This window comes from Elephas maximus, chromosome 12, assembly GCF_024166365.1.
Source record: "Elephas maximus indicus isolate mEleMax1 chromosome 12, mEleMax1 primary haplotype, whole genome shotgun sequence".
NCBI lineage: Eukaryota > Metazoa > Chordata > Mammalia > Proboscidea > Elephantidae > Elephas > Elephas maximus.
The window spans coordinates 59,278,500-59,298,545 of record NC_064830.1 but is presented as its reverse complement, the minus strand read 5'-3'; the positions used below and the strand labels follow the sequence as shown (position 1 = coordinate 59,298,545).

The 20,046-nt window shown below is 55.8% G+C and overlaps 3 protein-coding genes across 7 annotated transcripts; 2 read left to right on the top strand and 1 right to left on the bottom strand.

Annotated features, from left to right (window-relative positions):
- The first annotated feature begins 4,471 nt into the window (after nucleotides 1–4,471).
- On the top strand, nucleotides 4,472–8,107 carry PGP (phosphoglycolate phosphatase). 2 transcript variants are annotated; one of them, XM_049904132.1, is made up of 3 exons: nucleotides 4,472–5,176; nucleotides 5,279–5,599; nucleotides 6,185–8,107. In XM_049904132.1, the coding sequence occupies exons 1-3, from the start codon at nucleotides 4,537–4,539 to the stop codon at nucleotides 6,271–6,273; spliced, it is 1,050 nt and encodes a 349-aa protein (XP_049760089.1). In that variant the 5' UTR covers nucleotides 4,472–4,536; the 3' UTR covers nucleotides 6,274–8,107. The 2 variants fall into 2 exon arrangements, with proteins under 2 accessions (XP_049760089.1, XP_049760090.1); XM_049904133.1 differs by having other exon boundaries at nucleotides 5,279–6,266.
- Nucleotides 6,217–9,782, top strand: BRICD5 (BRICHOS domain containing 5). 2 transcript variants are annotated; one of them, XM_049904138.1, is made up of 6 exons: nucleotides 6,217–6,279; nucleotides 8,198–8,514; nucleotides 8,721–8,876; nucleotides 8,958–9,059; nucleotides 9,343–9,496; nucleotides 9,607–9,782. In XM_049904138.1, exons 2-6 carry the CDS (start codon nucleotides 8,209–8,211, stop codon nucleotides 9,699–9,701), a joined length of 813 nt encoding a protein of 270 aa, XP_049760095.1. In that variant the 5' UTR covers nucleotides 6,217–6,279; nucleotides 8,198–8,208; the 3' UTR covers nucleotides 9,702–9,782. The 2 variants fall into 2 exon arrangements, with proteins under 2 accessions (XP_049760095.1, XP_049760096.1); XM_049904139.1 differs by having other exon boundaries at nucleotides 9,329–9,496; nucleotides 9,607–9,726.
- On the bottom strand, nucleotides 9,649–13,791 carry MLST8 (MTOR associated protein, LST8 homolog). 3 transcript variants are annotated; one of them, XM_049904135.1, is made up of 9 exons: nucleotides 13,706–13,791; nucleotides 12,781–12,977; nucleotides 12,592–12,643; nucleotides 12,343–12,505; nucleotides 11,704–11,779; nucleotides 11,469–11,621; nucleotides 10,718–10,842; nucleotides 10,418–10,581; nucleotides 9,649–10,307 (listed from the first exon to the last, which is right to left on the bottom strand). In XM_049904135.1, exons 2-9 carry the CDS (start codon nucleotides 12,907–12,909, stop codon nucleotides 10,189–10,191), a joined length of 981 nt encoding a protein of 326 aa, XP_049760092.1. In that variant the 5' UTR covers nucleotides 12,910–12,977; nucleotides 13,706–13,791; the 3' UTR covers nucleotides 9,649–10,188. The 3 variants fall into 3 exon arrangements, with proteins under 3 accessions (XP_049760092.1, XP_049760094.1, XP_049760091.1); XM_049904137.1 differs by lacking the exon at nucleotides 13,706–13,791 and adding an exon at nucleotides 13,590–13,699; XM_049904134.1 differs by lacking the exon at nucleotides 13,706–13,791 and adding an exon at nucleotides 13,273–13,560.
- Between the last annotated feature and the right edge of the window lie 6,255 nt (nucleotides 13,792–20,046).

The window sequence follows — 20,046 nt, the reverse complement described above, 5'->3', positions numbered from 1 at the left end:
TGAGATTGATGGCCAGGCTGTGGGGCGGAGTTTGAGGGGAGGTGGGGCCTAGAGCCGTAGAGGCGGGCCAGGTTCGCAGAGACGGGCAGGGGCGGGGCGTGCTGGAAGGGGCGTGGTTAGGGCGGAGCCGACTGGCTGGCGGAGGGGCCGAGCCTGGGAGGACTAGGAGTGACCCAAAGAGCAGCGGGCTCGGGTGTGAGCTGTAAGGGACCAGCTTGGGGACCCGGCCTGGAGAGACTTGGGGTTGTGTTGCACAGCCTTTTTTTTTTTCGTTGTTGTTGAAAATATACACAACAGAACATACATCAATTCCACAGTTTTTATATTTACAGTTCAGTGACATTGATTACATTCTTCAAGTTGTGCAACCATTCTCACCCTCTTTTTCCAACCTGTTCCTCCGCCATTAACATAAACTCTCAGCCCCGTTTCCCAACTACTCTTTTGAATTTTGCGAAGTCCTTTTATTCTTTTATATGTATTGCTTTTTGTGTGATAAAATGCACATACCATAAAACTATTGTGGAACTCCATTGCAATGTTGTGCAGCCATTATGGAGTTCCACAATAGCTTCATCACCCCAAAAGGAAATCCTTTACCCATTAAGCAGTCAGTTCCCATTCCCATACACATACCCCAGCCACTGGCAATCACCAATCTGCCTTCTGTCTGTCTGGATTTGCCTGCTCTGGACATTTCATATAAATGGAATCATAAAATATGTGGTCCTTTGTGTCTGGCTTCTTTCACTTAGCATAATTTTTTCAAGGTTCATCCATGTTGTAGCATGCATCAAAACTTTATTCCTTTTTTATGGCCAAATAATGTTCTGTGGTGTGGATGGGCCACAATGTGTTTATCCATTCATGATGACGGATTAACCAGTAAATATGGTATGCAACAGGTTTACAGTAAGCAAGGTAAGCATGGGCTTAATTGTATTTCTAATCTGTAGTGCACAACTTGTTTGCTGAAAGTGAAGAGGACTTGAAGCACTTACTGATGAAGATCAAAGATTACACCCTTCAGTATGGATCACACCTCAACATAAAACAAAAATCCTCATGACTAGACCAGTAAACAACATCATTATAAATGGAGAAAAGATCGAAGCTGTCAAAGATTTCATTTTACTTGGAGCCATAATCAACACCCATGGAAACAACAGTCAGGAAGTCTGAAAACATGTTGCACTGGGCAAATCGGCTGTGAAAGACCTCTTTAAAGTGTTAAAAAGCAAAGATGTCACCTTGAGGACTAAGGTGCACCTGACCCAAGCCATGGTATTTTCAATCATCTCATATGCATGGAAAAGCTAAACAATGAATAAGACTGAAGAAGAACTGATGCCTTTGAATTATGGTGTTGGTGAAGAATATTGAATATACCGTGGACTACCAGAAGAATAAACAAATCTGTCTTGGAAGAAGTACAGCCAGAATGCTCCTTAGAAGTGAGGATGGCAAGACTTCCTCTCATGTACTTCAGACATGTTATCAGTAGGGACCAGTCCTTGGAGAAGAACATCACGCTTGGTAGAGAGTCAGTAAAAGAGAGGAAGAGCCTCAATGGGACAGAGTGACACAGTGGCTGGTAAGATGGGCTGAAGCACAGAAATGATTGTGAGAATGGCACAGGACTGAGCGGTATTTCTTTCTGTTGTACATGGGGTCACTATGAGTTGGAACTGACTTGATGGCACCTAACAATCTGTAGTGGACAATTTCACATTCAGTGATGAAAATCAGGCAAAATTGTGCACTACAGATTAAGTAAGAACAATTAAGTCCGTGGGTAAGGTACCTTGCTTACTGCATAATCTTTACTGTCTGTGGATGGACACTTGGGCTATTGTGAATAGTGCTGCTAAGAACATTCATATACAAGTTCCTTTTTTAAATTGTTTTAGATGAAAGTGTACTACAAGTTCCTTTTATTCTTTTTAAGGTAATTGATTAGTATTTACAAGATTATCTTATTTAAGATACCAATCACCTCGATTTTAAAGATAAAGAAACTGAGGCACAGATCAGACATGTGTCCAAGGGGCAGAACCAAGACTCTAACCCAGGTGTGTCCAGAGCCACGTGTGTGCTGGGAACCCACAGGGTGTGCTCTCCTGACTCAGGTATTCTCAGTGGGCCAGCCTGATGCCAGAAGCCAGGGACTCAGGTGCATCAGACCCCAACCCCTTCTGCAAAGCCAGTCTCCAGGGAAGGCTGAGCAGAGTACACCAGTCGGAGAAGAGCAGCCTGTCCCTCAGAAGGAATGGGCAGTTCTGTCCTGGGAAGAGCAAGGGAGGTTGTCTTCATGCTGGCGCTGCCCGGCTGGGGGATAAGGACCTTTGACCTGGGGGGAGCTGGACTGTGAGGAGGCAGATCAGGTCATCAGGTGTCAGACTAGGTAAGGACGGGGCTGCATTCTGCAGGCAAGTTGTCACCACTGCAGGGTTTTAAGCAGAGGGAGAGACAGAAAGCATTTCTGAAAGAAATGGGACTGGAGGGACCCTGTACATGGCATCCCCATGAGTTGGAATCAACTTGCCAGGAACTGGTAACTGGTAATAGTCCCTACTACTCAGGGCTTGCCTGTGATTTTGACAAGATAAGGGGGTGCAGAGCAAAGCTCATTTCTGGGCGCTTAGTAAAGGTCCAATAAATCAAGGCCATTGGGCAATTATTTCCCAAGCTGGCCTATGGCTGGACAAGGTCAGCGTCTCCCATTCAGCAGGGTGTACCAAATAAACTGGGTGTTGCTGGGTGGTGAAAACAGGGTTTGTGATTGTTTGTCAAATCCCGTTATTCCCAGTCAGCTCAACCACCAAAATTGAGTGGACAGATGCAGGGAGGAAAGTGCTTTCCTCCTGGGTGGCGGGTCCTTCCTTTGGGAACACTTTCGGGTCCCACCCTGTGGGCTGTGGTCCTCCAGCAGTTTCTGTGCCAGTAGGAGGACCACAGAAATGGGCCACTGCACAGACAGGTCCCTGAGGGAACTGGAGTCCCTGGCTTTGCCTGGTGGTTTTGGGGTGGGCATGGGGCAGGGGGAAGGACTCCAGGGAAGACTTTGTAGAGAGCTGGAACCCTAGAGAGAAGTAGGCATTTTACAGACTAGCAGGTGGGGGCCTGGATCACCTGGCACAAAGTAATCCCTCAGGAAATTGGGGCCCATTATTGACATCAAAAGTAATAACTATGATAAACGTACACCCAGCAATTCCACTCCTAAATATATATCCAAGATAAACAAGTGCGTATGTCCACATGAGTGCATAAAAAGGAGCATATTCATAGAAGCTGTATTCACAATAGCGCCAAACTGTAAACAACCCAAATGCTCATCAATGGGAGAACAAATAATCTGGGGCATATTCTTACAATGGACCAAATGGCAATTTAAAAAGAGAGAGAGAATAGGATGGATTTCACAGAACAGTGGTTAAGCACTCGGCTGCTAACTGAAAGGTTGGCAGTTCAAACCGATTAGTTGCTCCATGGGACAAAGATGTGGCAGTCAGCTTCTGTAAAGATTTACAGTCTTGGAAACCCTGTGGGGCAGTTGTACTCTGTCACATGGTGTTGCTATGAGCCGGAATTGACTTGACGACAATGGGTTTGTTTTTTTTTTAGTTTTACATGCTAGGTGGAAAGAATCCTGGTGGCACAGTGGTTAAGCCCTAGGCTGCGAACCCAAAGGTTGGCGGTTTGAACCAACCAATCGCTCTGTGGGAGAAAAGACATGACGATCTGCTCCTTGTAAAAATTACAGCCTTGGGGCAGATCTACTCTGTCCTATAGGGTGGCTATGAATCGAAATCTACTCGATGGCAACGGTTTGGTTTTGCTTTTTATCTGCTAAGCAACGCCCTTCTTTTAGGCCCTAATCACACTGTCTGGTAACTGCTGGTTTAGTACAATCACTGGGTAAGGAAAGGGAAAATCTTTCTGCAGAGGACTGCAAGGGTAGGGACGGCTAGGGCTCACGCGCTCCCATCGGGTCCCGACCGTGCGCAGGGCGAGACGCAGACGTGACTCCGCCCCAGGGGGACGGCGGCCCCTCCCCAGCGCCCTCCTGCGGAGAGCCCAGCAAGCGAGGCCGCCAGCGACTCCAGCCAATCGGCGGCCGGCCTGGCTCAGGGTCACTCCACTCGGGTCTCCGTCACCTAGGCTGACCACGCGCTGCCAATGGGAAGCTGCCTTCCGCCCTGCGCCGGCTCTCCGGCTCTTCCGCGTGCTTCCGCAGTGATACGTCACTCCGAAAGCCGGTTGGCGGCCTTCCAACCAATCACTGACGCGACCCGCGTCCGGCAGCCAATGGCCACCCGCCTCCCCGCCCCGGTCCGCGACGATTGGCCCAGGACTCCCGCAGCCCGAGGGAGGAGGCCCTGGATTGGCGCAGACGGCGTCCAATGGGCGGCGCGCACGAGGAACGGAGCCAATGAGCACGTCGCGGGCGGGGCAGGCGCCACGGCGGGCGGCTGCGAGGAGCGGCGGGTGGTAGTAGCGGCAGCTGCCGGTGGCTGCGGGCGGCGGGCGGCCATGGCGAAGGCAGAGGCCGGCGGCGACGACACCCGCTGCGTACGGCTGAGCGCCGAGCGGGCCCAGGTGCTGCTGGCAGACGTGGACACGCTACTGTTCGACTGCGACGGCGTTCTGTGGCGCGGCGAGGCGGCCGTGCCCGGCGCGCCTGAGGCCCTGACGGCGCTGCGGGCCCGCGGAAAGCGCCTGGGCTTCATCACCAACAACAGCAGCAAGACCCGCTCAGCCTACGCGGAGAAGCTGCAGCGCTTGGGCTTCGGCGGTCCGGCAGGGCCGGGCGCTGGCCTCGAGGTCTTCGGCACGGCCTACTGCACCGCGCTGTACCTGCGCCAGCGCTTGGCTGGCTTGCCCGCGCCCAAGGCCTACGTGCTGGGCAGCCCGGCTCTGGCGGCCGAGCTGGAGGCCGTGGGCGTCGCCAGCGTGGGCGTGGGGCCCGCGCAGCTCCAGGGCGACGGCCCCTGCGACTGGCTTGCCGCGCCGCTAGAGCCCGACGTGCGCGCCGTGGTGGTGGGCTTCGACCCGCACTTCAGCTACATGAAGCTCACCCAGGCCGTGCGCTACCTTCAGCAGCCCGGCTGTCTGCTTGTGGGCACTAACATGGACAACCGGCTCCCGCTTGAGAACGGCCGCTACATTGCGGGTCCGTGCGCCCCGGGGGCGGCGGCGGGTGGAGGGCGGCCCTTGGCCCCCTTCCGCTCCTCTGACCCCGGGTGCTCCCTTTCCCCCTCTCTCGGCCCCGCAGGTACCGGCTGCCTTGTCCGCGCCGTGGAGATGGCCTCCCAGCGCCAGGCGGACATCATAGGTAAGCCCAGCCGCTTCATCTTCGACTGCGTGTCCCAGGAGTACGGCATCAACCCGGAGCGCACCGTCATGGTGGGAGACCGGCTGGACACAGACATCCTTCTGGGCGTCACCTGTGGCCTGAAGACCATCCTGACCCTCACCGGGGTCTCCACGCTGGAGGATGTCAAGAATAACCAGGAGAGTGACTGCATGTCTAAGAAGAAAATGGTCCCTGACTACTATGTTGACAGCGTAGCCGACCTGTTGCCCGCCCTTCAAGGTTAAAGATTTCGTGTCTTTAATCTCCAGAATAAAGAAAAAGAAAAATCAGTTACCCAGGTTACTAGATGGGGTTTAGGCCTCCACCCTGCTCGAGGGCTTCCAGGAACGTGCTGCAACTTAAGCAATAGTGTTAGTTGTTAACCTTGTAAGTGGACCTGGGGGTGACTTTGTTTACAGATGGTTCTATTTTAAGATGCACTTTTTAAAATTGAAGGGCACTGTGGGGGTCCTGGGCCTCAGGTTCAGCATCTGCCCAGGATCCCGGGAACTTTGGGGCCTGCTGGTGGGACTGAGGTGTGATGTATTTTGTTGAAACACTCATTCAGGGATCAAGCCCCTTGCAGAGCATCCTGGAGGAGGGACTGATGATTGTTACTGCTATAATTTCTACAAACCAAACCTGGGCCTCCTTCCGGTGGTCTTCCTGGCAGAGGCGGTGGCTGCTCCTCACCTGCAGGGTGGGAGTGGAGAAGGGCTATTCCTGTGGTGTCTCCCTGTCCTTGGGGTGCAGGGTGCTGCCCTTGCCACCCTCCCCACCTCCTTGAAAACCACTCTGATGTCACAATTGTCTGTTCCATTTCAGATACCCAGGGCTGCCGCTGCTCATACACAGTTGCATGGTTCTGTAAATTCAGCCCCGCTGACCCTCAGCCATCTCAAATGTGCATTTAAATCCAGGTGACTTGTTCTGGGCTCAGCAGCTAAGAGGGCGTTGTGGCTGCTGGTGAACTCCAGGCCGCTGTTCAGGGAACCCAGGGTAGTACTGGTACCAAAAGTCACGTTTTTAAGAAACTCTTGAACACTGTTGTTACATGATCGAATGGAGTTTGAGATGTGTTGATTATAGCTGTGCTCTCTTAGGGGACAGTCCCACTGGATGAGTCTCAGTGCCTGCAGCAAGCAGCACAGCTGTAGGCATGTGGTAGCCAAGGAATGCATGCCACCCAGGGCACCCTCTGGGTGGGGGAAGGGCTATCTCTAAGAACAGGAAGTCCTTTCGGAAAGCATCTCATCTTCTCTTGTCCTTAAGTGTCCACTGCTGGGTGGGGGATTAGGTACCTGTGGCCCACGAGGCCACGTCACTTAACCCTGGATTCCTTTGTCTGTGGCCAGTGGGAGGAAAGGCCAGGTCCCTAGCTAGCCTGCGCTTCCTGTAGCAGGGGGCCCTGGCCTGTCCTGTTTCCTGGTTCTGCTAACCTGTGGGGACGGCCGAGAAGCAGCCACTCTGGCAGCCTTGTAGGGCAGAGCCTGGGAAGCTGTTCCTTTTGGCTGACTTCTTCCTGATGCATTGCACTGCACCCAGCATGTCCATCCCCAGTCCCCAGGGCCACAGCCCTCTTCACTCGCTCACTCAGAGTTCTCAGAGCAATAAAAGATGTCCCGAGTCCCCAGCTCCCCCCACATCTGGGTTGTGGACTCCATTGTGGGCTGCTAGCCAACTGCTCTGCTCCAAAAGGAACCCAGAGGTTCCAAGTGGGTCTGGACATTGAGCAGTCCTGTCGAGAGTGCCAGTCATCCACACCAGGAGCATGCAGCAGGTTCGGCAGCCAGCAGCTGGGAGCCCTGCACACATCCTCGCCTTTAGGTCCACTGCACTGTGTGAACCTGAATACGTATTAAACCCTCGCACCTGCTCCCCGGCTGTTGGTGGTCTTTTCTCAAGTATCGCTTCTGGCCTGGGCAGCAGGTCCTACACCAAGGTGCAGCTGCCCCAGCTTGGGAGGTGGGGAGGCCCAGAAGTAGAAAGCTGTTGGGGAGTTCCAGTTCCAAAGTTGGAACACTGAGTCCTCAGGCTCTACCTCTTCAGGGGCGTTCCAGACAGGCAGTTTGGAAGAATAAGGAAAACGAGACAGGAGAGAAAACCAGAGCAGGAAAGGGCCCGGGTACTCGGCAGGCATGCCTGCTGAGCTGGTGCAGTGGTGCCCATGTGGCCACTGACCCGTTCTGTGGGCAGCACAGGCCATGGCTGTTGGACACAAACTGGGAGCCAGCTGGAGAGCTGGGCAGGGCAAGCGGGACACCGATGCTGACTGTGGCACCAACTGGCAAGGGCAGGTTCAGTGTCTGCCCAGGACCCGGCCAACGTACTGCCCATCCAAGCCCCATCCAGTGTTGATGGGTGGGGGGCTGGCAAGCGGCTGGAGGATGTGTAGTGAGACAGAGGCAGGTGCAGTCCATACACAGTCCTTGACTGCGCAGGCATTTATCTGCGGGCTCTCTGGGTGCCAGGCCCCCTGTCAGGCACTGGGAGTCTGCAGGTAACAAGAGACTAGAGACAGTTCCAGAAAGCTGGATGTGCCCTCAGCCAGACTTCACGAGCTGGCGGTTGTTTTCCCCGACTTTGCAGATAGTACACTCTCCAGGTCCATGCGCACTCCAGCTGCACATGCCAGGTGTCCAAGAGCCAGGCATGGTGACAAGCTTCCCAGCTAGGGGAGGGGGCTGCCCTGGCCCTGATCTGGTTACCAGATAGCTGTGTTGGGGAGGAGCAGTGGGGTCAGAGGGGAGGGGAAGGGCTGTTTAGCTCACAGGTGCCCTGGGGTTTCCCTGGCTGACTCCTTGAGGGGCCTACAGACAATCTGCACATTGTTAGCAGGGTCTAGCAGCATGGAGCAGGGGAGCTGCCATGTGGAGCGCCCTGGGCCTGTTGGGGTGAGTGCCCCCACCCAAGTTCCCTCTCCTGGGATCAGGACCCATGGGAGGCCTGGGCAGGGCAGAGGTATGCCCACTTCCCACACCACCTGCCGAGGAATCCTGCTCCGTCTCTGCTCTGCTATGACTCTGTGTCCCCAGGTGAAGAGCAAGCCCTGCCCTGGGGGCTGGAGAGCTCCAGGCCTGCTGCTGCTGCTGGCGGTGGCCACTGCCGGGGCCATGGCAGGGGGGATTCTTGGCTTTGCTCACGGCCCTCCTAAGGTGAGCGCCCCCCACGCCGGGCCAGTACCTGGACAGAGACAAGGACAGTGAGAGAGGACTGGAGATCTATGTATCCCAGGCCTCCTGTGGAGATGGCAGGAGAATGGGGAGAAGGAGACACTCAGGTGATGTCAGAAATCCTAAGCTGGGGCAGGGAGGGCCAGAGGGGCTACCCAGCTGCTAGCTCAGCCCGGACCCCCTCTCAGCCACTGCTGCAGATGCTCCACCTGACCCTCCCAAGCCACCGGGCACCCCAGGCCAACCAAACCACCCTGGTGAATGTGGCCCGGAACATAGCCACTGTCACCGTGACCCCTCCTTGGAGCAACCAAAGCTGGGTGGTGCTGTTCGACGGGCAGAGCGTGAGTGGGTTGGGAGCCAGTGAGGTGTGGGGGCCTGCACAACGTCGGGGTAGTACTGTTCAAACTGGCCTGCCTCCCCAGGGTTGCGTCTGTTACCGGCCCCCAGGGCACAGGGCCTGCTTCCTGCACTCCATGGAGCCTCAGGACCAGGAGACCCTGCGGCTGCTGGTGAACACCTCGAGGGTGAGTGGCCCCATGCAGGCTGGACCAGGGCAGGGGCTCAGACAAAGGGTCCTGTGTGCAACTCAGGCTATACGGCTGCCAGGGCTCTGGTTTCAGGGGAACAGAAGGCTTTATCTTCCCCTGGCTGGGGCTGCTGACAGGAGTCAGGGCTGGGCCAATGGTGGGAGGCTGGAGCGGGCATTGAGCCAGGGACACCTGGGTGCCTCGGCCCCACCTTGCCAGGAGCAGCTGGGAATGCCTGATCCCACCCTCTCCCCATGGCCTACCAGAGCCTTCTCTGCAGGCCCCAGGGTCCCACAGCCCCAGCGAGGACACTGGCCACGCCCAGGAGCTGCTGGCTGTGCTGGGGAGGCGCGAGGTGGACCCTGCCCAGGTGGGGGCTGCAGTGCAGCACCTTTGTGGGCAGAAGCCCATCTACTGGGCCCGTCGCACCGGGGGTGAGTTGGGGCAGGACCAGACCTGGAGGGCGCCATGGCGAGGCCTCCACAGTGTGGGAGGCGCAGAGAGGGATGGGCCCTTTGGGGACTGATGGAGGTCCTCCTCTCAGGGACCCCACAGCAGCGGTTGATCTACCTCTGTATGGATATCTGCTTTCCGAACAACATCTGCATGTCAATCTGCTTTTATTACCTCCCCGACTGAGCCCCAGGCTGGCCCCATCTGGCCCCATCCCTGCTAGCCCTGCCACCAGCACCACACAGGGCAGCTGCCAGCTGGGACTAATAAATGCTTCATCTGGCTGTGGTGGTGTTCTCTGTGGCCTCAGGACTCCAAACGAAGGCAGGGAGGGGGACGGAGCACTGGCTGAGGGTGGGCACCAGCCTCAGATAGCCCTAGGCGGCTCTAGGCCAGGGTGGGCCTGGAATTTCTGTGGGGACTGCAGGCTAGCCCAGCTGCCACCTGCAGCCTGGCCTGAGCCAGGTCCCCCAACCCCCATTATGTCTACATGAGCAATTGTGCACTGAGATAGCCCAAGGCAGACCAGCTTGGTGAGTCAAAGCTGGCCAAGGGGGGCCAGGAAAGCCCAGAAGACCATGAGCCTGGGCCAGTGAACGCTAGCCCATGGGGGCCACTCTTCCAGGGCCTCCAGCAGTCCAGCTGCCCAGATGCATATCGAGAAGGGTGCAGGCTAGCCCAGCACACTGTCATTGAACGCCAAGCAGACGACGGCTTTCTGGTGGCCACCATACTCTCTCTTGATCTCCCCGGTCTCCACACACCAGAGCCGTGCCAGGTTATCAGAGGATGCTGCAGGGTGGGAGTGGGCAGTGGGTCAGGGCAGAGCCCTACCTGGGCCCAGCGAGAGGCCAGAGCAGGGTGGGCTGGGGATGGGGAGGCAGGCAGGCAGACATGCTCACCAGTGACGATGTACTGGGAATCTCCTGAGAAGGCACAGCCCCACATCCAACCGCGGGATGATTCCCCAGGGTTGCTGCTCTTGATGCTCAGCTCCGTCATCAGGGAAAAGTTGGACGTCCTCCAGATCTTGCACGTCTGGTCAGCTGAGCAGGTGGCGAGGAGCCTGGGGGTGGGAGTGAGAGGGGACGGTCACCCTGCAGCCACTCCGCCTGGCACCCCCTTGCAGTCCACCAGGCAGGCCTACCCAACCCATTGAGCCCTTGCTGGGAGGCAGGTCCCCCCACCAGGCCTGCACACACGTGGAATCGGGGCTGAAGCGGCACTGCAGAGCGTAGCGGGTGTGCGCCGGGATCTTGGTTTTGGGGATGAGCTGCGTCACCTCCTCACCAATGCCCCCTGTGAGGTTCCAGACGTAGCAGTTTCCCTACAGGGCAGGAGAGCAGTCAGAGGGAGCCTGTGTGTCCAGAGCACAAGGGAGGCCTGGATCCAACCAAGGGCCACACTGGCCAAAGACACAGGGAAGTTGTCTTGGAGGATGTTGCCAATTGTGAATAGTGGGACAGGAGAGAGTGTCCAGGTCAGGGAGCAGCATGGGCAAGAGCTAACAGAGAAGCCTGGGGACACGGAAGGACAAGCGATGCCAAAGGGAGGAAGTGAGGCTGGAGGGGGGTAGGGCCAAACCACAGCGGCCTGCAGACCAGGGTCAGGAGGTGGGCATCATGGTTCAGGCAGGGAGAGATACCATCAGGCTCCTGGCAGCCTTGGGAGAAGAGAGCCAAGGGACTGCAGGAGGCCCTGGCAGACAAGGGTGATATGAACCAGGAGGTGACAGAGAGAAAGGAAGTGGACAGAGAGAGACTCTGGAGACAGAACTGATGGGCCTGCCGGGTGGGAGATGAGGGCAGCGAAGTAGCACTGGCTTTGCAGGCGGGGTGGTGTTGGAGCCAGGGAGGGAAAGCAGGGTTGTGGAGGGAAGGAAGGGGCTCAGCCATGGCAGGTCAGGGCCAGGGCTGCCAAGCTGGCCTCCACACCCTCCACGCTGGGACTCACAGTGCTGTTGACAGCTGCCATGTAGCTGGCATCAGGGTCGATGTGGGTGGACATGATGGAGACTTCGGGCTCTGGAATCAGCTGTTCATTGTGGTCTGTTTTCAAGTCCCAGATGTGGATGGCCCCACTCTGATCCCCCACGATGAGCTCTGCCTGGGGTACAGTGGAAGTAAGGCAGGCCAGGACCCCCATTCTCCTGAGCCCCAAGGTGCCCAGCTCCACGAGGCCCCCTTACCTGGTTGGGGTGCAGGCACACACAGTTGATGGGTGCGTTTACCTGGAAAATCCGCTGGCACTGCAGGTTCCGGGACCTGGGAAGTGCAGGACTGGTGGTGTTGGCACTCTACCCAGATGCCTTTTACCTAGCTGATTTACCTAGATCCTCTGTTGAAGAGTAGCAGCCTGCTGGTGCAGTGGTTAAGCTCTGCTGCTAACCCAAAGCTCAGCAGTTTGAGCCCACTAGCCTCTCCGCAGAAGAGAAATGTGGCAGTCTGCTTCTATGAGGATTACAGCCGTGGAAACCCTATGGGACAGTTCTGCTGTCCCATAGGATTGCTGTTAGTCAGGATCTACTTGATAGTGATAGATTTTTTCTACAGATGGAAGCCGCCTCCCCTAGGGTATAAAAGGCCTTCAAAAAGCACTAGCTCTTTGATGCAATTTCCTCTTCAGAGCTCCCCGGGGGTCAGGGTGAGACTAGCCTTACATCTTTGTCTTGCTTCATCCCTGCCCCATCTTATTTTCCTAGTTTCTCTCAATAAACACCCTCCACCAAACACACTATCTCAGCCTCTGCTTGGAGGGAAGCTGACCTAAGACAGTATGGCACCTTGGTCCTCGGCCTGTGCACACAGGCCCCCACCCAGCACCCCACCTGAGGTCCCAGATCCTGGCAGTACAGTCCTCTCCTCCTGTGTACATCCAGCGGCCATCCTCGTGGAAACCCACAGATGTAATGTTCTTATTGACACCATCGTAGCTGATGATGGGGTTGGGGTTATTGGAGTTGAGATCATACATGCGGATGTGCTGGTAACCTAGGGGCATAGGCAGAACTTAAGCTTGGCTATGCCCAGGTCAAGCCAGTGGAGGTCAGGAGTCAGGGGTCGAGGGTCCTCAGTACCTGCAGCTGCAATCATGCTGCGGTCTGGTGTGATCTCGAGCGCATTCACCTGCTGGCCATGTTAAGGAGCATGATGGGCGGGCAGCCAGTGGCCCTGGAGACCACCACCATCTGGACTGACCACTCCCACCCAACCCAGGCCTCTGCCCCCTTTGCCCGGGGGTTCCCGTGCCCCAAGGTGGAGGATACAGAGTCCTGGTGCTGCACCGTGCGAGTGCAGATCCCACTGTGGGCCTGCCAGAACCGCACAGTGTGGTCATAGCCGGCGGTGGCCAAGATGACCGGGTCACTGCCCACCGTGCCTGGGGAGACGTTCATGGTGAGGCTGCTGGAAAGAGGAAGGCCCCTGCACAGGGCCCGACAGCTGAACGGCGTGGTCAAAGCATCTGGGAAGAGACGGTATGTAGGATTTAGGGAATACCCTCTGTGTATTAAATAGATTAAGGCGCTCTGGTGACGCAGTGGTTAAAGCGCTCAGCTGCTAAACGAAAGGCTGGCTGTTGGAGCCCAACAGCCGCTCCTCAGAAGAATATGGCAGTCTGATTCCGTAAAGATTTACAGCCTTGGAAACCCTGTGCGACAGTTCTACCTTGTCCTACAGGGTCGCTGTGATTCAGAATCCACTCCGCGTTAATGGCTATTACAGAGATTACTGCTCACGCGGTATTTCGAGATAGATACCATCATTCCAATTTTAGAGATGGAGAAACCGAGGTCCAGAGGGGCTAGGGAACATGTGCGGCAGCGGCGAGACAGGTCCGAGGCTCCAGGTCACGCGCTCGGCTCCCCGCCCCACGTGCCCTGCGGGTATGTCTCCCCACGCGCGACCTGCAGGGGGCAATCACGCCCGGGGCGCCAGCTCTGCCGCAGGGTCGAGCCGCGCCTGCGCAGAGCCGCTGGCCCGCCGGAAAGGAGAGCTAAGCGCTGCGGCTGCGCACGCGCAGCAGGACGGCGGCGGGACCTGATGGGAGGGGGCGCTATCTCGCTGGTTCTCCGACCTCCCCCGTGCTCCGCCGGCTGCCCCGGCTCGGTCCTACTGGGCCGGCTTCTCCCGGCCGCGGTCTCCTGGCCACCCAGCGGCCACTTCCCGGCCCTTGTCTCGCGATGTCCGTACCTTACACGCGGCTCTGCGCTCAGCCGGGGCTCAGGACGACGAGAGGAGCCAGAGCGAGTCGATCGAGGCCGAGCGTAGAGTTATCGATGGGCCTTTAGGGCGAGACCATGGGGCGTAACGGGTTGGGGGGGAGTGGGACGAAACCAAAGTGGCAGCGTGGGGGGGCCTCAACCTCTTCCTTCGTACCGCGGAGACCCCAACCTCTTCCTACTCGGGAACTCCACCCCTCTGAAAAGGTTGCCTGTTTTCCAGGCTTGGGCCCCGAGGCAGGATCGCGTCGTCCCCATTATCTGCCCCTACTCACAGTACCCTCAGCCGACGCTAGGGTTGCCAGAAAAATTATAGGGCGCACAGTTAAATTTGGATTTCAGGTAAGCAAAGAATAATTTTTTAGTAAGTGTATCCCAAATATTGCATAAACCGAAAAAACGAACTCATTGTCATCGAGTCGATTTCTATAGGACAGAGTAGAACTGTCCCACCCATATGGTTTCCAAGGAGAGCCTGGTGAATTCTAACTGCCTACCTTTCGGTTAACAGCCAAGCTCTTAACCACTATGCCACCAGGGTTTCCAAATGTTGCATAGGACATGCTTATACTAAAAAAAATTAATTGCTTATCTGAAATTCAAATGTTAAGTGGGCATTTTGTATTTTCTTCATTATTTTGCTATATCTTGCGACTCAGGTCCCTGAGTGGAAGAGTGAAGTGCCTGGCTACTAACCAAAAGGTTGGCAGTTTTAATCCACCCAGAAGCACCTTGAAAGAAAGGCCTGGCAATGTTCCAAAGCCATGAAAACCCTGTGGAACAGAGTTCTACTCTGCACAAATGGGGTTGCCAGGAGTCACAATCTACTCTATGGCAGCTGGTTTGGTTTGGGGTTCTTTTTGCAACCCTACCCTGGCCCTTTCCTACCTGTCCAGCCCCAGCCTGGCCCTAGGGGGAGGCACTCAGCTCAGGAACTCCTTCAAAGCTGGAACCTTCATGCCTCCTCTTTGTCCAACCCAGCCCTCCCCAATCCACGAAAGTGGTCTCACCCTCCTTCACAGAAAACAGAGTCCTTGAGACAGGCTTTCCCCCAGGTTCTTCCAACCACATGTCCAAACACAGCTTTGCCCTCCCCTTCTTTCCTCCAGGCACAAGGCCGAGCCCCCCACCTGTCCACCCAGGCACTGGGTGCCAGCCCTCCTTCCTGCAGCCCTGGGAACTTTCCTTCCTGTACCTTTCCCCTCCTTCTTTCCTCTCAGCCTTCGTTGTTGTTATGCGCCTTCAAGTCATTGCAATTCACGGGGACCCCACATGACAGAGTAAAAATGCTCCATAGGGTTTCCCAGGCTGTAAGCTTTATGGGGAGCCCTGGTGGCTCAGTGGTTGAGTCAGAATCAACTTGACAGCAATGAATTTTAGAATCTTTACGGAAGCAGATCGCTAGGTCTTTTCTCTCACGGAGCCACTGGGGGGTTTGAACCAGCAGTTCGTGGCAACCACATTTGTGCAGAGTAGAACTGTGTCCCATAGGGTTTTTGTGGCTTTGGAAGCAGATCACCAGCTCGGTTAGCAGCAGAGCTCTTAACCATTGTGCCCGCAGTACTCCTTTAAACACTGTAAAACAACCCCCACACCCTCTCCTTCTTCAACCTGCCCTCCTCACTGCCTTGATAGCTCCCATTCATCACCTCCTACTCGCCCCTCCACCCTCTGCAAATTGGCTTTCCCCCCAGCTCTCCAGTGAAAATGCTCATGAGGTCACTGCCAATTTCACTTTACCAAATCCAGTGGCTACTTTCCTTCCATACCTTCATTTTTGGACACATGGTGGACAGCCTCGCTGCCAAAAAGCTCCCATCTCCTGCTCCTTAACCAGGTACTCTGGAGGTTCCTCCTCCTCTTGCTGCCCTCCCTCCTTAGTCTCTTTCTTTCTCCTAAGGCTGGTACCCCCCAAAATCTTTTCTGCATACCACCGTGTCATTGGGGCTCTCATCGACTCCAGGGCTTCCAATACCACCCCTGCTCCAAGGCCTCTCAAGTAATTTTTGAAAGTCACCAAGTGGCAAGGTGTCAAGTAACACCCATCTCCAGCTCAGGTGGCTTCCAGTACCTCAGACCTGCAAGGCACACCTGCCCGTGATAGGCATTGTCACTCAAATACCCCTCGGACACCTCCACCTTCCACACCAAGATGGCTCATCCTGTCCTGCCCCCACACTCCCCCTCTGGGTGCCATTCCCTCCCATGCACTACAGGTAGGTATGACGTGGAAGCTTCCTCTCCCTCACCCTTCACGTCGCTTCAGTTCCTGATTTTGCCTCCTACACACCACTCTGTTCGTTTATCTCCACTGCACACTCTCTAGCCCATGCCATCACCCCAAGCCTGGAACAGCCTCAGAGCTGGCCTCGCACCCCTGTCTGCCCCCTCTAGCCTGTCCTCTGCATGCAGAGTGAGCTTCTAAAAACCTAAGTCAGGCCCTATCATACCCCTGGTAGCAGCCTGCAGGGATTCCCCTGTTGCCCTCCAAATCCCTGGGCCTGTCACTCACTCGGCCTGGCAGGATGGTCCCTGCCGACCTCAGCATCTTCCCATCTGTCCTCCCCAGGGGCTTGCTCCAGCAAGAGTGAGCAAGCATCCGAACTCCCATGCCCTCCTCTTGAACCTTCCCTCTGCCTTCTTTACCTGCCCAACTCCTGGCTTTCAGCACCTGTCTTAGTACTCTGGGTGCTTGTCCTGTGTTGGCATTGTGCTGGAGGTAAAATAACATCATGTAAAAGGAACCTCTGTGAAGTGCACAAGTCCTGGCATTTAGTACATGCACAATGTTGTACAGCTGTCCAGTCTATCTAGTTTCAGAACATTTTGAATCACCCCAAAAGGAAACCCTGTGCTCATTTCCCCTTCCCTGAGTCCCTGGCAACCACTAATTTATGCATGTCCCTATGGAATTGCCTATTCTGGGCATTTCACCGAGAGCTCTGGTGGTGCAGTGGTTAAACGATTGGCTGCTAATTGGCAGTTTGACTCCACCAGCCACTCCTTGGAAACCCTGTGGGGCAGTTCTACTCTGTCCTGTAGGGTTGCTATGAGTCAGAATCAACTCGACAGCAATGTTTGTTTGTTTTTTTTTTATGATAACTCCAAGGAGCCCTGGTGGCGCAGTAGTTAAAGAGCTTGGCTTCTAACCAAAAGGTTGGCAGTTTGAACCCACCAGCTGCTCCATGGGATAAATGTGTCAATCTGCTTCCATAAAGATTACAACCTTGGAAACTCTATGGGGCAGTTCTACCTGTCCTATAAGGTTGCTATGAGTTGGAATTAACTTGACGGCAGCAAGTTTTTTTTGTTTATGGTAACTCTAGGTGGTGCAACTGGTTAAGCGCTCAGCTTAACCAAAAGATTGGTGGTTCAAACACACCCAGAGATACCTCGGAAGATAGGCCTAGTGGTCTGCTCTGAAAGGTCACAGTCTTGAAAACTCTATGGAGCACAGTTTCACTCTGCACACATGGGTTCTCCAGGAGTTGGAATCAACTGAATGTCAACTAACAACCAGCACCACCTCAGTGCTTTACCTGGCTGCCACCCATAAAAATGACAGAAACAATTGCCACTAACACATACTGCATGCTCTCAGCAGCCCAGGGGGAGGACTCACTCATCGTCCCCATTTCACAGGAAGGGCCTAGGGCTTTGAGGGGCTGGGAGGGCACAGGGGCTGTGGAGCAGGCGCACAGCAGTGGGCAGGAGCAGGCAGTGCAGCCACTGCCCAGGCATCTGGGAAGGTGGCCAGCCTGGGCTGCAGTAGTTGCCTCCAGCTCCACTCTGGGCTGAGCCTCAGCAATTCTGCTGGCTCAGTGGCCCCTCCTCCAGGACCATCCTCGGAGGCTGCCTTCCTGGAGAGCTGCCGAGCCCCATGCCTCTGCGTCCTCCTCCCCAAGCTGGAGCAACTGCCCTCTGCACCGCCCTCTCACCAACCTGGGGGACCCCACACTGGCGCACATCTCTGTTTACCTGCAAACCCTCCTATCAGCCCTGGGAGGCAGGCAGAGCTGCTGGCCCGTTTTATAGATGAGGCAGCTGAGCATCAGGAACTTATTCAAGGTTACTGGGCTGGTCTTGGTAGAACTCAGGCTCCCTGACTCTCCTGCCATGCTCTTCCCCACAAGGTGAGGAGTCTCTGGGCCTAGGCAGGATCTCATCTCGATCCTATACTTGGGGTACCCAGGACCCCAGAATTTCCTGCCCAAAGGCCCCGAGTCCACTCTGAGAGTCTGTGCAGTGCTTTTCCTGGGTCTGGCCTCCTGAAGGCAGACTGCACAATAGGGGGCCCACCTTGAGGTGTGGGGGTGACCAAGGGGTGCCTGTTTGTGGGGTGCAGATGTTGCTGGGGCTAGGCAGGGAACAGGACTGTGGCTGCTACAGGGAGGGGTCGGTTCTTCACTCAGAAATCCAAGAATCCTGAACTTGAACTTGGCCTTTCAGGGTATTATTTGTCAAGGCTGGAACATATTTCATTTAACAGGTTACTAGAATGACTTATAACATTTAAATATTCAGACATTGGGTATGTTGGTCTCCATCTCCCAGTCCCCACAAACATTAGGTGAGGACCTGGTGGTTTACCTTAACCAGCCCCAACCAGCATCATACTTGTAATGACGATAGCTGTCTTATTTTGTTTAGTGTTTCCTGTGTGCCAGGCACACTGCTAGGCACGGCAGGTACAATGATGAATAAAATAGTTGTTGCCCAAGTAGAGAGACCCAAGAATAGCTCCCTCCATACCCTCAGCAGCCAAGTTTGAGCACTCACTGAGCCCTGCTGCCATGTGCTTCGTGGCGAGTAGCACAACTAGTCCTCACACAACCTAAGAAGAGGTACCATTCTCATCCCCGTTTCACAGATGGGAAACAGAAACTGAGAAAAACAAAGCGGCCAGCTCGTTGTCACAAAATCGGTAAGAGGCAGAACAGGGACAAGTCCACAGGCCATGACCTCAGGTGAGTCATTTAACTTCTCTGAGCCTCAGTTTCTTCATCTGTAAAATGGGGACAATAAATCTGGTCTATAAGATGGCTACCATAAAGGGTGGGGGGAAGGGGCCTTGCATTTTGGGACCCCTCTGGGAGCTCAGCATGTGCGGGGGCTCTAGGCTCTATGCTGACACCTCACGGGAGACCCAACAGGGAAATGCCAGCTGCATGATCAGGGGACCCCATCCCTGCTGCTTCCCCTTCCCCATCCTCTGGCCACCCTCCTCCTGAACCTGCCTGATGGTTGGGGCTGGGGGGGCTATCCTATGTGTGGCCCCCCACCGAATTCTCCAAACAGCCTTGCCTGGTTGGGTGATGATCTGCCCACCCTGCAAATGAGGAAACCAAGGCTGAGCCAGGACATAGCCCGGGACCGGCCTGTCCCTTGAAGGCTGCAGCATGACAAGGTGAGGGCCTGAGCTGGCCCAGGGCAAGGGCAGAGATCAGAAGGGTGATGCCCTAGTATGGGTTGGGAGTTGTCAGCTTCTGTCAAGAGGAGCTGTCCTACTGGGTCTGCCAGTCTGTGGTTGGAGGCTGGAGTCTGAGCAGGCTTGGGCCCAGTGCTGGGCCAGGCTGCACCCTAGTTGGTGCTGAGGGTGAGTGGTTGAGCCCCAGTTGGTGCTGGGCACAGGGGGGAGGGGCAGGGGGGCTGTGCCACAGTCGGGTCAATGCTGGGATGGAGGTTTGAGCCCTGGCTGGTGCCGGATGCGGAGGGGTTGAGCCCCAGTTGGTGCTGGACTGGGCTGCACAAGGGCTTGTACCCTAGTTGGTGCTAGGGATGAGGAGTTTATCCTGGATTGGTTGTGGAATGGGGGGATTGAGCTCCACTTGATAGTGGGGGTTGGGGGGTTGAGCCCCTGTTAGACTGATGCTGGGGTTGGGTATTTGAGCCCTGTCTGGGTCTGGGGCTCTAATCAGTCGGTACTGGGTGGGGGCTGTGCCGGGGTTGCTTGTGAGGAGGAGCGGAAGATGCAGGGAAGAGGTGCTGTGGGGGGTGCGGGTTCCCTGACACCGAATTCATTATTGGGAGATTCCTCTTCATAATCCCTCAACACCTCCCACAGGAACCACGGGCCAGAAAAGTCTGACGGCCTCCAGCGGGAAGCTCGGTGGCAGGTGCCCGGATCCCCGCTCGCAGCCCGCAGCCCCAGAGTGCCTCCCTCCGGATCCCGCAGCCTCTGGAAGCCTCTCCCAGCTCAGCCTCTCGCTGCCGCCGCTTTGGTCTACGCTCCAGTCCGCGGCACCCGCCGTCCTGAGCCTTGGCAGTGGCGGTGGCCTAGGGTCCGCAGAGACTGGCCCCGTGCGCATGTGG

What these genes read in the sequence shown, in the direction of transcription:
- PGP (XM_049904132.1), top strand. Translation starts at nt 4,537, where the DNA reads ATGGCGAAGGCAGAGGCCGGCGGCGACGACACCCGCTGCGTACGGCTG. An exon ending in GAACGGCCGCTACATTGCGG is followed by an intron (nt 5,177 to 5,278) that starts GTCCGTGCGCCC and finishes TCGGCCCCGCAG; the next exon opens with GTACCGGCTGCCTTGTCCGC. An exon ending in CCTGTTGCCCGCCCTTCAAG is followed by an intron (nt 5,600 to 6,184) that starts GTTAAAGATTTC and finishes GTTCCATTTCAG; the next exon opens with ATACCCAGGGCTGCCGCTGC.
- BRICD5 (XM_049904138.1), top strand. Translation starts at nt 8,209, where the DNA reads ATGGAGCAGGGGAGCTGCCATGTGGAGCGCCCTGGGCCTGTTGGGGTG. An exon ending in TGCTGGTGAACACCTCGAGG is followed by an intron (nt 9,060 to 9,342) that starts GTGAGTGGCCCC and finishes CCTTCTCTGCAG; the next exon opens with GCCCCAGGGTCCCACAGCCC. An exon ending in CTGGGCCCGTCGCACCGGGG is followed by an intron (nt 9,497 to 9,606) that starts GTGAGTTGGGGC and finishes TCCTCCTCTCAG; the next exon opens with GGACCCCACAGCAGCGGTTG.
- MLST8 (XM_049904135.1), bottom strand. Translation starts at nt 12,909, where the DNA reads ATGAACGTCTCCCCAGGCACGGTGGGCAGTGACCCGGTCATCTTGGCC. An exon ending in TGGCAGCTGTCAACAGCACT is followed by an intron (nt 10,843 to 11,468) that starts GTGAGTCCCAGC and finishes CCTGCCCTGTAG; the next exon opens with GGAAACTGCTACGTCTGGAA. An exon ending in CGCTTCAGCCCCGATTCCAC is followed by an intron (nt 10,582 to 10,717) that starts GTGTGTGCAGGC and finishes TCCCACCCCCAG; the next exon opens with GCTCCTCGCCACCTGCTCAG.